This window comes from Quercus suber, unplaced genomic scaffold, assembly GCF_002906115.3.
Source record: "Quercus suber isolate HL8 unplaced genomic scaffold, Cork oak 2.0 scaffold_57, whole genome shotgun sequence".
NCBI classification, from domain to species: Eukaryota; Viridiplantae; Streptophyta; class Magnoliopsida; order Fagales; family Fagaceae; genus Quercus; species Quercus suber.
Genome location: NW_027069522.1, coordinates 1,958,381 through 1,974,217, shown reverse-complemented (window position 1 = coordinate 1,974,217; position 15,837 = coordinate 1,958,381). Strand labels below are relative to the sequence as shown.

General features: G+C 34.5%; 1 protein-coding gene and 1 long non-coding RNA gene across 3 annotated transcripts; both read left to right on the top strand.

The window, feature by feature from the left end:
• The first annotated feature begins 1,310 nt into the window (after positions 1-1,310).
• On the top strand, positions 1,311-7,853 carry LOC136067091 (pleiotropic drug resistance protein 2-like). The gene is made up of 16 exons (XM_065772377.1): positions 1,311-2,256; positions 2,361-2,481; positions 2,754-2,842; positions 3,096-3,180; positions 3,285-3,575; positions 3,678-3,768; positions 3,929-4,829; positions 4,972-5,132; positions 5,228-5,331; positions 5,467-5,632; positions 5,727-5,813; positions 6,403-6,539; positions 6,683-7,015; positions 7,166-7,456; positions 7,546-7,674; positions 7,848-7,853. Exons 1-16 carry the CDS (start codon positions 1,898-1,900, stop codon positions 7,851-7,853), a joined length of 3,351 nt encoding a protein of 1,116 aa, XP_065628449.1. The 5' UTR covers positions 1,311-1,897.
• Positions 7,854-8,518: 665 nt separating this feature from the next.
• On the top strand, positions 8,519-10,464 carry LOC136067081 (uncharacterized). 2 transcript variants are annotated; one of them, XR_010628615.1, is made up of 3 exons: positions 8,519-8,955; positions 9,448-9,544; positions 9,775-10,464. It is a non-coding gene; the product is annotated as an uncharacterized LOC136067081 (long non-coding RNA). The 2 variants fall into 2 exon arrangements; XR_010628614.1 differs by lacking the exon at positions 8,519-8,955 and having other exon boundaries at positions 9,191-9,544.
• Positions 10,465-15,837: the final 5,373 nt, after the last annotated feature.

Below are 15,837 nucleotides of genomic sequence, written 5' to 3'. Positions count from 1 at the left end.
AGACTTGTTAAAAAGTCTGAAGACTTAAGTTCATCGTGGCACGACTTGAGCCATTATTTAAAATGACCTCAAGCTAGGCATCTAACTTTTAAGTTCAAGATCTAATAAAAGTACATTATCAAGTCTAAATTAAACATGTTATCGAGATAGAATCCAGTATTGTGAAAATAGGATACTAATATATAGCGAGAAACATCCGTGACAATAATCTCTCAATAAATGGCTTAAATGTAATATATATAATTATATATGAGTTCAAATCTTCTATTCCATTTTTCCTACTTCACTCTATACTCTACTAATGAATACTTGCCACATGTTCATCTAATAAATAATAGTAGTATTTAATTAATTAGGTGAATATGTAGCAGAAAAAGTGGGACAGAGGATTTGGACTCGTTATATACTCACTCAACTTAAACTAATAGACATCGGGTCCGTTTGGATAGCACTTATTGTTGCTGAAAGTTGATAAAAACTGATTGTTGCTGAAAACACTGTAGCAAAATAATTTTTAAATGTGTAAATAATGTTGTAGGACCCACTTTTAATATTAAATATTACGTAAACAGTACATAAACAGTATATGCACAGTGCACGCACAGTAACTTTTGTCCCCCAAAGTCAACAACTGCGGCAGGAAAAAAAAAAAAAAAAAAAAAAAAAAAAAAAAAAANACTCATTAACAAATGCCTTAACGGCATTCATTAACAGGACCCTACATACTTTTAATGAGAGATAGGTGCAATGGTTCTGTCCATTTGTCTAATATTATCATTTTGTTAATATAAATTTTACGACAAATACTTTATAATTTTAACCTATGACATTCGCTCATAATAATTTTTTTTTATCATTAGGCTCAAGAGACCATAAATTTCTTATTAGACAATGAGAAATTTTATCGATTAAGCTAACTAAAACTTAGCTCAAACTCATCTTTTTTTTTTTTTTTTGGTTGAGAAAAACTCAAACTCATCTTATTACTACGAAAACCATTATTTGCACTAGATAAGAATACTATTCAACATGTGTCATTATCTAGATTAGTCCAGCTACGCTGGACACTGCATCCAGAACCCAAGCCATGGGCAAGGGTCTTCTAGAAAGAAAATCACACAAAAAACTTAATATATAGGACATTAATTATAAGCGATTGCGTATTTTATTAGGTAAAAGTACTACAGCTGAAAAGGTAACTTGATGAGAGATTACGAATCCAGAGGAGCAGAAGCTTCTGTCTTCAAAGCATTGCCATTATGCTTGCTTTAGTTTAAGCTATATAAGCCAGCCAAGCGCTCATTTAAATTGACCCAAATCCCTGTTTTTGAGTCATGTACCGGGATTTCAGTTCATTTTCCTCTCTCCCTTTTACTTTTTATTTTTTATTCATTATTACTGTTTATTACAGTATTAATATTCAGTCCCACCCTCCACTCCTTTTATTTTTCTAACCAAAGTTTAACAACCAGGGCACCACTCTCTCTCTCTAAAACTCACTACCATACTAGGATTCTTTCTCTATTTCTGCAAAAGCATACCTTTTCCTTTTTCCAACGACCAAGACTTTAACCTGAAAAAACCAGATTCAGAAATCAGATCGTAACTGAATATACATACATATATACATACACATATACGAAGAGAGTGAGTGTTCGTACAACACTTGTCACTCACGCATACTCATATCAATATCATTGTATGAAGGAGTATATGCTTGCGTGTAAAAATAGTTTCTGATTCTGTTTCTGCTTTGCTAAAAAAGCGCAGATATATATATATATATATGCATATATATGATTGGTATTGTAACTATAAAACAAACAAAAGCACATCTAAAAACAGAGACACCAGTGAGGAGTGTGTTGTTGTTGTTGTTTTAGATCGGTAAGTAGCAATGGCATCGGCTTTGGCGGGAGACGATCTCGCCAGGTCGACGAGCAGCCGGAGAAGCTGGGCTTCTGGGAGTTTCCGGGAAGTGTGGACGGCGCCGCCGGACGTGTTTAACCGGAGCGGTAGGCAAGACGATGACGAGGAAGAGTTGAGATGGGCGGCCATAGAGAGATTGCCTACCTATGATAGGCTGAGGAAAGGGATGCTCACGCAAGTTCTTGATAATGGCAAGGTTGTGCATGATGAAGTGGACGTTACGAATCTTGGGATGCAAGATAAGAAGCTGTTGATGGAGAGTATTCTTAAGGTTACTGAGGAAGACAATGAAAAGTTCCTTAGAAGACTCAGAGACAGAACTGACAGGTAGTTTTTTTTGTTTGTTTGTTTGTTTTGGATTTGGTTTTGATTTTGGCTATGGTTTTGGTTTTTGTGTGAATTAAGATTTTTGAGTTTGGTTTTAATGGCAGAGTTGGGATTGAGATTCCTAAGATTGAAGTTCGGTATGAACATGTGTCGGTGGAGGGAGATGTGTATGTTGGGAGTAGAGCACTTCCTACTCTGTTTAATGTTACTTTGAACACAATTGAGGTATTTTTGTTTTTTTGTTTTTGTTTTTTGGAAGTGAAATTGGATTCTGGTGTAGAGTTTTGTGAGAAACAGATATAAAAATTATTGGGCTGTTTTGTAATTATGACTAGAAGAATGAAAAAGTTAAAAAAAAAATAGTGTTTTTAAGTTATTGTTTTGATGATTCGGTTTGAAATCTTTGACAGTTTCTTTTATCTGGTTTAAAATTTTGTCACTAAGCTTTTGATAACAATTTTTTTTTTTTTGCCATTTCAATTTGTAATGGACAACAGAGTATTCTCGGATTGGTTCACCTTGCTCCATCGAAGAAGAGGAAAATCCAGATACTCAAAGATGTTAGTGGAATTGTTAAACCATCAAGGTATTTTTATGAAGTGCTAGTTGATTTACTGTTTTTTTTTTAAAAATTTTTTTAAAACCCTTTTGCCCAAATATGAAAGTGAATTTTCCAAGGTAATTCTTACCGGGTATATGGGCAAGATTAGTAAACTGATTTTTCATGCCTTGTATATGGTGAAATAGCCTTTTCTGGGTTGATAGCAAGCTTTGTGTTTGTTGCTATTGTTCTTATTTTGATTTTCTGGGATGAACTTTAACTGATATGGCAATTCCAGGATGACCCTACTTCTGGGTCCTCCAGGTGCAGGGAAAACAACCTTGTTGCAGGCACTTGCCGGGAAACTTGACAAGGATCTGAAGGTTTGTTTCCCATTCTATTGCTTTTATATGTGTCTCAATTTGAATAATCCTTTGTGTCTAAGATTAAATTTTATGGCCTACAAATGAATGAGAGTTCTGTACAGGTGTCTGGGAAAGTCACCTACTGTGGTCATGAATTCCATGAATTTGTTCCTCAAAGAACCTGTGCTTATATTGGTCAACTTGATCTTCACCATGGAGAAATGACCGTGAGAGAGACACTGGATTTCTCGGGACGCTGTCTAGGGGTTGGCACAAGGTATGAGATGTTGGTGGAACTCTCAAGAAGAGAGAGAGAAGCAGGAATTAAGCCCGATCCTGAGATTGATGCATTCATGAAGAACACAGCAATGGCAGGCCAAGAGACTAGTTTGGTTACTGATTATATTCTCAAGGTTTGCTGTCTCTATTTCATGTTGCTATGCCTTTTTTTTCTTTTTTCTTTTTGAACTCAACAAGAAAATTTAAAATATCTGACCTTTAAGAATCTTTAACAGATACTTGGACTGGATATTTGTGCTGATATTATGGTTGGAGATGAAATGAGAAGGGGTATCTCTGGTGGACAAAAGAAGCGTGTGACAACCGGTACGTATTTTGGACAAGCTTAAGTTGTTTATCATGAAATTAGGAGTCATTAATCTTACACAAAAGAATAATGTATCCAGTTCACATTCTTGTTTCTAGTATGTAAGCATTTGTAATGATTCATTACCAATTTTGATTGTGTTATTATAATTTGGTGCAGGGGAGATGTTGGTTGGACCAGCAAAGGCTCTTTTAATGGATGAAATATCGACAGGGTTGGACAGTTCTACCACTTTTCAGATTTGCAAGTACATGAGGCAAATGGTTCATATTATGGATGTGACTATGGTCATTTCTCTTCTACAGCCAGCACCAGAGACATTTGGTCTTTTTGATGACATTATCTTACTTTCAGAAGGACAAATAGTCTACCAAGGTCCAAGAGAAAATATCCTCGAGTTCTTTGAGCACGTGGGTTTCAAATGCCCCGATAGGAAAGGAGTTGCTGACTTTTTACAAGAAGTAACATCCAAGAAGGATCAAGAACAATATTGGTTCAAGAAGAACCACCCTTACAGATACATTTCAGTTTCTGAATTTGCCCAGGCCTTTGGCTCTTTTCACATAGGCCAACAGCTTGCAGCTGATCTTAGTGTTCCTTATGATAAATCTAGAGCGCACCCAGCTGCACTGGTGACAGAGAAGTATGGTATTTCAAATTGGGAACTATTCAGGGCTTGCTTTTCAAGGGAATGGCTGCTAATGAAGCGTAATTCTTTTGTTTATATATTCAAGACTACTCAGATAACAATCATGTCTATAATTGCCTTCACAGTTTTCCTTAGGACAGAAATGCCAGTGGGAACTGTTGCAGATGGAGGAAAATTTTTTGGAGCACTATTTTTCAGTCTGATTAATGTGATGTTCAACGGGATGGCTGAATTGGCAATGACTGTTTTCAGGCTTCCTGTCTTTTATAAACAAAGGGATTTCTTGTTCTATCCTGCATGGGCTTTTGGCTTACCCATTTGGGTCCTCAGGATCCCTCTATCATTCGTGGAATCAGGAATATGGATCATTCTTACCTACTACACAATTGGATTTGCTCCATCTGCTAGCAGGTAAATATGATTTTAAAATTTTGTCCCCGGCAATTTATTTGCTACTTTGTACTTACCAGTTGTTGGAATTGTATGTTTCAAACTTATGGGTTTATTAGTCGATGATTCTTTCATTAACACATTTCTTCCCTTATTACTTCAGGTTTTTCCGACAGTTCTTGGCATTCTTTGGCATACATCAAATGGCACTGTCCCTTTTTCGGTTCATTGCTGCAGTTGGAAGAACACAAGTTGTTGCAAATACGCTGGGTACCTTCACCTTGCTTTTGGTTTTTGTGCTTGGAGGATTCATCATCGCCAAAAGTAATTCATCTCTTTCCAATCCAGCTGTCAGTGTATTTCAATGTTGATTTATTTGATTAAGAAAAATGACTCCTCTTTAACTTTTTGGCCTGCAGATGACATTGAGCCATGGATGATATGGGGCTACTATATTTCTCCTATGATGTATGGACAAAATGCCATAGTGATGAATGAATTTCTTGATAAAAGATGGAGTGCGGTAAGATATATTCATAGTTTAATTGTTTTCATATGTAAATTTCAGATTTGCATCCACTTTCCATACTTGCATATGCAAATTCATTTTCAACACCAAAAGCCATCATGGAAATTTAACAAAATTTATCTATTGCAGCCCAATACTGACCCTAGATATAATGCACCAACAGTTGGAACGGTCCTTCTCAAGTCCAGAGGTTTCTATACCGAAGACTATTGGTTCTGGATTTGTGTTGGAGCACTTTTTGGATTTTCTCTTCTCTTCAATGTGTTATTTATTGCAGCATTGACTTACCTGAATCGTAAGTGATCTTATCTCATTCCTACTCAGAGTTTCTTTTATAGGGAAATGAAATTTCAGAGTTGACAAATCCTTGTGTGAAAAATGAATTTCAGCTCTGGGTGATTCAAAAGCCGTCATTGCGGATGATGAAAATGACAAGAAGAATAAAGATTCATCCTCCAGACAACATGGAACAGAAGGTTTATCTTTGACCTTTCTCCTTTAATTTTCATGATTTCCTAATTTCAATGTTTTTACTGGTATTTAGTCAAAATTAACTCATATAGTGACAACAGTAATTCTATTTCAATTAGAGAGATCAAAATTTAACATGTTGTTTTGTAACAACCAAAATATTATCTTGAAGAAGCTTGCATTAGCTTGATGGTTCATCACATCTCTGCACAAAATACAGTTCACTATGCAACCATGAGTTTAGTTGTAACACCTTTAAGCAAGAGAGGTGGTGGGTTTAATGCAGTTACACAACATTAGAAATTAGAACAACAGAAATACTGATGCATTTTTCGCAGATGGTTTTCTACTTATTACTTATAAATAATGATGGTTTTTTACTTATTAAAACAGAAAAATCTTTTAACTTTGAAGAAATATTTTTGCCTTCTCCTAGAGATGGAAGATAATGCAAAAAAAGGGGCTAAAATATGCCACATGATTTTAAATTTTGAGAAGAAGAATCAACAATAGAAACAAGCATGCATGCTTGTTTCAGTGTTTAAATGAAGCTATCTTCCTCTAGATGCCTGAACATTTGTGAAACAATTACAGGTATTGATATGGCTGTGAGAACTTCTTCAGAAATTGTTGGTGCTTCACATAGTGCTCCAAAAAGGGGAATGGTTTTGCCCTTCCAACCCCTTTCACTTGCCTTTAACCATGTGAATTACTACGTGGATATGCCTGCTGTAAGTAACCTATTTTTAAATGTTCTGGTAAATTAATTTAGGCTTTCATTCACATTGTGGAATATCAAATGTCACTTTAAGTTCTTTTCAAAATTTTGTTATACCTACCAAATGCTTATGTAAATTTTGGTCTTTCATACCAGGCAATGAAGACTCAAGGAGTTGAAGAAGATCGTCTTCAACTGCTACGAGATGTTTGTGGTGCTTTCAGACCAGGAATATTGACGGCACTTGTGGGCGTCAGTGGTGCTGGGAAGACAACCCTTATGGATGTGTTAGCTGGAAGAAAGACCGGTGGATACATTGAAGGAACCATCAACATCTCTGGTTACCCTAAGAACCAAGCAACCTTTGCTCGGGTTAGTGGTTACTGCGAACAGAATGACATTCATTCACCAAATGTTACTGTCTATGAATCTCTCCTATATTCAGCTTGGCTCCGTCTCTCTTCAGATGTAAAGACACAAACACGAAAGGTATGTTGCATGGTCTTCTAGAATCATCTTTCTAGACCTCTGTACATATTCATTTGGTTCTAAACACCCTGTCTGGATTCCTATTGCTTAAGGATCCAAGTTCTAAGTGTGTAATTTAATTTGTATATTTATTTTTTGTTTTTGGTATAGATGTTTGTAGATGAAGTTATGGAGTTGGTTGAGCTTAAACCAATAAGAGACGCTCTAGTTGGCCTTCCAGGAGTTGATGGTCTTTCAACAGAACAAAGGAAGAGGCTGACAATAGCTGTGGAGCTTGTTGCTAACCCCTCTATCATCTTCATGGACGAACCAACATCTGGTCTTGATGCCAGAGCTGCTGCTATTGTTATGCGTACTGTGAGGAATACAGTGGATACTGGGAGAACTGTTGTATGCACAATCCACCAGCCTAGCATAGACATTTTTGAAGCTTTTGATGAGGTACAGCTCACTTTTCTTAATTTTGTTAAAGTTTTTCACTTACATGTTTCTTATGTATCTATGTTGCAATATGTTTGTGGCTCTTGTAGCTATTGCTGATGAAAAGAGGAGGACAAGTCATTTATGCTGGACCTCTCGGTCGCCATTCTCACAAGCTGATAGAATATTTTGAAGTGAGTATCTTTTTTCATGCTTTCTTGCTGCAAAGCGATGCAGAGGTAAGCCAATTCTTGTAGACCATTTTAGTTATTCTTACCTTATCATTTTTGTGCCAACTTCCAAGAGACTACATAGGAAACCATATCAACATTCTTCTTGTAGATTATTTAGAAGGTAATGTGCCACTCATCTAATAATATATGGTTTAATTGGCTGGTTCTATATTATCCAGTGCTGATCTCACCAAGGGAGGAGTAGCTTGATACAGTCCTACTCTTTACCACTTGCCCTTGATTATATTCTTTTCTAATACTAAAAGACATGCATTTTCTTACAAAAATGAGCGGAAGTTGTTTCCAATTTTTGATAGTTTTGTGTAGATGTTTCTGTTTGAATTGAAGATTGTTTCTTTTGTAATTATAACCAGAAATCTATGCAGTATGTGAAATTACGCATTTCAAACTAGTTCTATGTGTTAGCCTTTTTTGTGATTTGGAAGCTAAAATTAAGGACCGCTAAATGATTAATCAATTCAAAGGAAGGACTCCAGTGCCATAAGTGCATGCGTCAAACCAACTCAAAGATTGGTAGAAAGTAAAATGGTTGAAAATAATTGTAAATGTTTGCCTTAACATACATATAGAAGTGGGTGGGAATGATCTAGTGATTTGTTTCCAGGAAAAAAGTGTTACCCAATGCCAAAGTGTCTCTCAACTTTCCTATTAGGATAATTTGAAAATCACTTGCTTAAAATTTTACATGTCACTGGTTGGCCGAATATTAATTTAAGGTACCTAGATTTTCTCAATTTTCCCAAAAGGAATCTTCCTGGAGATGTAGTTCTATATTAATTTAAGGTACCTATATTTTCCCAAAATTTTACATGTCACTGGAGATGTAGTTCTATATTTAAGAACCAAATCATACACCAATAACTAAGTCATTTTCATGACTTTCATGTTATCCAAATCTGGGGTCTCTTGTTGAGTGATTTCAACATCTATTACTCTGCAAATATGTTCACAACTTCACTTTCATTTTTGTTCTAGTTCAATGCTTTCTTGGAGTGACCAACAAGCTCATTTCAGTTGAATCCTTGTAATCTCAGATGCCATAGTATGGTATCATTGCCCTAATTAAGGGCTATAGTTGCGTCGCACTCTCACCACTTTAAGGAGATTGTGAATCTCCAGTTGTCCCACTTACTAGAAAGATACAAGGATTGAATAGGTATATGATGGCTAAAATCCCATATTTCTGCAGGAAGGAAAAAGAAAAACCATATGACGGGACAGAGATAAATATCCTTTTGCTGAAGAAATATACCTAAGATTCTATAGGTATACTAATTAAGCTGCATCCTTCACAAGCTATCAAATATCATCATGTTCTTTGTTGTCTTCTTTTTCTTTATTCATCTCTTTAAATGTTTTTTTTTTTTTTAATTTTATAAATTAAAAAAAAAAAAAATCTAACTACCGTAGAATGGATTGCAACACTAAACTATAAGGCTTAAGTATTGATACTATTCAATTTATGTGCATGCAATAATCCTAAACAATGTGGTGATATATATTCCATTTCGGTTCCCTCTTTTCTATTGTTTTGACACATTTGGTAGCCAAAACTACTTGATTTGACTATATACATTTATTTTTAACAAGTAAGCATTTTGTTAAAAAAGTACAAAAAGGGCACAACCCTAGTACACCAGATGTATAGAAGAGATTTAAATTGCTTAATTTAATTATTTAGCTATAATCATGTGGGAATTTCATGTTTCTAAAATGTATGATGAATACTTTGCCACTTTTTCTTTCTCAAACTATCAGAAACATGAATTGAGGAGGCAGTAATGGATCATAAGATTGCTGGTGCCCCAAATATTCTAACCTGGACCAGAAGGATCTCACCCCATTAGCTGCACAGGTTCTTAAATCCTTCAACTTCTATCTTGATCAGTTTTGCTCTTTTTTCGTTGCTCTCTTTTAAGAGCTTTCAATTTATGTGTTTCTGTATATAACACAGAGGAGAGTGTGGCAAAATTAAAGATGACTCTACAAAAATGAAGCATCATGTTTCAATAGATTGAGTAATACGCCTCACTTCAGTTGACATCATCTGCAAAAGTCTTACAAATTTTTAAATTTGTTTTTCAGTTGACAACTTCAAGTGCAAGGCAAATTGGGGCTTGCTCTGTTGAGATGGCTTTTGAGACTTCCACAACAAAGAACCTCTTTCGGTGTGCTGTTATCTCCACATAGCATGGTATTAGTCATCCTTGAAGTAGTCTTTCAATTCTACGTAAGGCTGCTTAGGATACCAAAATATTCCAAGCCATGGGCAATTACATATATGAGACTTGAGCACTTACATTTTGTGCAGAGGCTAGGTGTGTGTTCATGTTATAGTATCAGTTTCCCAACAATCTTTCTACATTAGCATAAAATTTAGCGATCACATATCATAAAAAGGGCCCTATGTTAGTTGGGGTCCCTTTCATCATGGCCTTTATCATCAACTGCCTTCCTCTGTGCTTGGCAACATTACTCCACATTGGTGCCTGTTTGGATTGCCACCTATAGTCGGTGGTGATTTGCTTATCAAAGAGCAGATTTTGGGGAGATTATTCATCAATCTAATCGTTGGTGAATCACTGATCAAAGAGTATTATTAAGTAGCTATCCTTGTGGAGAAGTATTAGTCATCTTCGACAGTTTTGCTACATATATGAGGACAATTGAATGTATCTTTTCATTTCGTCAAGAAAGTTGAATTTCCAATTTTCAGCATGTTGAGTATTGTATCGAATATTTCATTTCTTCTTCAAAGTTTATGATTTGAGTGTCCAGCTTTGTGTGACATTTTTTTTTTTGGTGGATCAACTAACTTTCGCTACTTGGATTTGATTATAATCAGGGTGCTCTTTGTACTTGTATTCCAATTAATATTGAGTAATTCTTTTCTTCTTCTTATTATTATTGTTTTTTTAACAACTGGGGATAAAGATGCTTACCATGACTTCTCTCAGACCCTGCAAAAGTGAGAGCTTTGTGCACAGGGTACAACTTTTACGATAATGAAAAAAATCCTCTTGAAATAAATTCGACATCTCAAAAAACTGAAGGAATTTAAGCAATAAAAATCATTTTGCTTTTCAAATTGGTGAGCTTTTCTTGTAACATGTTGTATCTAGTGAACCATCTTGTCAATGATGTTTCCTGCTTTCTTGTTAATACAATTGGAATTTGTAGTGCACTGTCAATTTGTATAAATGAATTGTGTATTGCATGTGTCCCTCTCTTAGAAGCAAAATTAGTCTATTTAGAATTGCATGGTGCTAAAGCGAAACTGCAAATTCCAATTTTAAACTTGGTTTAATTTTTATCCTCTTAGATTTGAGATTGTTGGAACTTGCATGGAACTTATTCGCTCCATTTTTAGCCTTCTTTTATTTCTACGTGCTCCTATACAATACAATATGGACAATCAAAAGTTACTGAAATTCAAGACAGTAAAAGAGAATTATTTTTAAGAAATTTTTTCAACTAGAGTTCTGTATTCTGCAAGTAATCTTCCTATTATCAAATATCTTCTTAGGAGCATGGTTCTAGTACAAAATGCTACTGTGTTTTCCTGCATGTAAAATATGATGCTCTTGGCTGGATTAACTTGAAGCCTAGACCAGAGGTAAAACTTTTCCAAAACATTCTACCCCTTGTCATAGTTTATGAATCCCTAAGAAGCAGCAGTTCAAGCAAACATTGAAGTAAACAGTGCATCTTGGGGACATTGTTGACCCTGCAATCTCTCTTTGAAATGGCTTTGGAAATACAATTGCAGTGAGCATATGACTACCCTTTTCCAATTCCCCTCTAAATAAAGGCTGCTTGATTTGGACTAATGACATAATGACTAGTAACTAGCAACTTTGCTATTGCCTTTGTAGTTTGTACACAATATTGCAAGATGATATTGACATGATGAACTCAAGCGTAAATGATTAACTAAGCCCCTCATTTTGGAACTAGAGTTACCTTTGTTGCATTGATCTCATAATTTACTTAATTGGAAGGAAAAAAGGCTTGTGTGAAATCAAACTGTGTGACCATCACAGCATGGAGCTTTCAAAACTTTAGTAAAAAGATAGTATTATTAGTCTCTTCCCTATAAATTTCTCTAGCCATTTAAGTTTTTGAGGCTCAAAATCTTGTATTTTTTTTTTTTTTTTGGTTCATTTAATTTTTACATTAGGCCTTGTAACAAAGAAGTCTCTTGCAATTGGAAAGGATTTCTCTTCAAGTTGCTATCTTCTTGAAGGTTTTGCCATTTATAAAAAAAGTTCTGAAAATATATGTTCATTTTATAATTTTTCAAAGGTGCCATGGTAGACTATTGTAAGTTCAGTACAATAATCAGTTGTATTTGATAATCTACCCTCACCCTAAACATTTCCAAAGGAGTTGAAAACTTTCATCCTTCTTAACATTTTTGCCATAACCCATGCATCTGCTGCAAAATTTTAGCAGTCTATGTGTTATGTTCATTATCTTTCCCACAAGGACATGCCTTAACATCTTTTACAATTCAAAAAATGAAGACCCTTATCATGTGAGTGAGTCTGTTTAGTAGATATCAAGCCCCGTAAGATTTGGTGTTTTTTTGTCAAGTTTTGTAGCCATTAAGCCAAATCCATCCCCTTAATCTAATGGTCATATATTTTTGCAATGCTTCCAACCCTACTACGGGATTGAAACCTAAGAACCATGTGGTACAAGAAATATACTTGTTAGTTAACGTTTTTTCATTGACGTTAAACTAAAATATTGCAAATCAGAAGAAAATGAAGAAACAATAAATAAGTTGTGTCATAGATATGAAGAAGGTAAAACAGTGCCTCATATATTTGGTCCAATTTGGTCCTACTCGGTCTATTTCGGTCTTATTGGGTTGCTTTTACGATTATAAGTAGAGTGATCCTTGTACTCGTATGCCATTGCTAATTAATGTTTTGAATATTTTTTTCCCATTGTGGGAATGTAAAATTAGTAAATAAATCAGAAAATATTCTAAGATATTTAAGCAAATCAATCATTTTTATTATGTTTTTGGTATTTGTTTTTCAAATTCAGTGAGCTCTTATCTATTCCATCTAGTGAAACATCTTGCTAATAATGCAATGATGTTTCTTGCTATTTATCTACCTATATATATTTGATAAAAGGCATCGTTTGCATTTTATCCCATAAAATTATAGGACATGAGACATAACAATAGAAATCAAAATTTGGGGTAATAGGTCTTTCCAAAGTACACAATTTTGTCAAAATTAATCTTTGTACCAGTTAGACTGCATTGGAACCCATTTTCTTTGCTATTGAGAATCACTATATGTATGTAGGTTGTCTTCGAGGTATATATGAGCTTTGTAATCCTCATAGAATCTGGTTGCATCTTGTATAATGATCGATGTTTGCACTTCACTAACTGCATATATGTGTACGTGTGTTTCAATGGTACCAAAGCTGGCCATGCAAGAACAACAAACTTCTCCAACTCTTCTTTGCTGCAATTCCTAACCTCATTTTCAAACACCATTCTAAAATATTTCTCGGTATTTTGGCATATCTTCTGTAGGCCTCGTCAATGGGCCAGGCCGGGCCGACCCGGCCCCTTTTTACTTGGCCCATGGGTCTAATGGGCTGGGCTTAACGGGTCGTTGACTAGTCAATGGGTTGGGTCGGGCCAGGCTAGATGGAAAATCCCTAGCCCATGGCCCTACCCATGGGCAATGCCCATTTGGGCCTTAGCGGGCTGGGCTAGTGAGGTGGATTTAATGGGCTACCCATGGGCATTTTTAATGGGTCTTCAATGGGGTTATAAAAATTTAACTAAAAAAAATTATAATTATATATTATTACAAACTATCAAATTGAACAATTAAATCTACTAAAAAGATTCTATTAAAAAAAAATACTAAGACATACCTCTTAAAAAGGTACTAAAATAAGATTAATTAACTTGTATTGATAAGAATAAATAAGTACATTGAAATTTTCATGAATATATTAGACTGAAAATAGTTGCATCGCTACAAATGTGTACATCCCAACTAGGTCGGCACCCACACACTTGTCTATCATTTGCAATTCCCAATCTATTTGTGTTGAAACATCAAATAATTTTATCTAAGAAAAAAATTGAAAAACTTGTTACATAAATTTTATAACTATTTGCCAAGCATTATCTTGAAGTGGTGGATTTTTGGTCATGTGGTGGACTTCTTGGCATCCACTCAGGCCTTTCTAACTTCAATCGCTCAAATGCCTCTGCTAATTCTACTTCTTGTTCTGCTTCTTGTTGTCTTGTGTCTGCTAAGTTCCAATCCTTTAAGCACACAAGTGCCTCAACAGTCTTGGGACTAAGACCACATCTCTTGTCAGATACAACTCTACCACCTGCAGAAAAAGATGCTTCCGATGCTACCGTGGAAACAGGAACTGATAATATTTCACGAGCCATAATGGAAAGTATGGGATACTTACTTTGATTTGTTTTCCACCAGCCCAATAAATCAAATGATCCTTCCTCATCAATTTCAAGTAAAGGTTGATTTAAATAACGTTGAAATTCCGATAACCCACCTGATGTTACTGAAGATGCTTGTTCTCTTCTTCTTTTAACCATGTGATAAGCATTTTGTTCTTCTTGGTCACCTAGAAAACTAGTAGAGGATAAAGCGCTTCTTGTGTTTTGTGTTTGGGCACCAATTTCGGAATTTTTATAAGCATTTCCATAATAATCAAATAATTGTGTCATTGAATTTTGAAATGATTGTATGGTCTTTTGAATTTTTTCAACTTCATCATTATAAATTATTTCTAAAAAAACATTCAACTCTTCAATCTTAAATCTAGGATCAAGAATAATAGCCATTCCAAAAATCAAAGGAATATCTCCCCAATATTTGTCAAATTTTTGTCTCATTAAATCTAACGTTTCATCAAATATTCCAAAAGTTTGCCCATAAAATTTTGAAAATTTTGCACAAATGTTAGTCAATTGAATTATAACTCTACAAGATGTTGGATAATATACACCACAAAAAATTTTTGTTGAATCATCAAAAACCTTTAAAAAGTCTCTTACAAGTTCTGCTAACAGCCAATCATGTTCTTCAATTTTTTCTAGAGGACAACGTGAATTTTGAGAAAGATGAGAATAATATAAATTTAAAACATCTTTATATTTTATTGCTGAATCTAAAAGAAGATAAGTAGCATTCCACCTATGAGGCACATCAATATTTATATTTTTTTTGTTTCTTTTCAATTCCATACAACATTTTATATACAATTCATATCTTGCTTGAGAACTATTAATATTACGAACAATATCTTTTATTTTTTCAACAGATGAGGATAAATTTGATAAACCATCTTGAACAATTATATTTAAAATATGTGCACAACAACGTATTCGAAATAATGTACCATGTAAAGGTAAGCTTAATTTTTCTTTTAAAAACATCTCTGCTGTATCATTATTTGTTGCATTATCAAGTGTTATTGAAAATATTTTATCAGTAATCCCCCAATATTGAAGTTCCTCACTAATAAGATTTGCAATGTTATAACCCGTGTGTGGAGATTCCAACATTTTAAATGATATTATTCTTTTATTTAAATTCCAATTAGAATCAATATAATGAATAGTTAAAGAGAGAAAACCTAATTTATTTCTTGATGTCCACAAGTCAGAAGTTAAACAAAATCTACCACTATGTGCATGCAAAATACTTTTTAATTTTTCTTTATAAAATTTAAAACTCTTCATAATATCTCTTTTTGCGGTGGATGCAGAAAATCCTTTATAATGTGGAGTAAAACCACGTTGTACCATTCCTGTAAAATCATGTTTTTCAACAAATGTAAATGGGTGTTCAGCTCTAACAAGATATTCTACCACTTCATTACGTGCATTTGCATCAGTGTAAATAAATGTAGTTAAATTTCCCTCCTTATCTTTTCCTAATTGTTGAAAATCTCTAATATCCATTTGATTTTTTCGTTTACAACTATTTAACATATGACGTTTTAAATGGTTAGTCCCCGCACTTGGGCCACCAGCCAGCTCGTCACCACATTTGCTACATATAGCTTTAATTTCTTTTGTTCCATCTTGTTTTATCCTCTCTACCCTATCAAAAATTTTCCAAACTT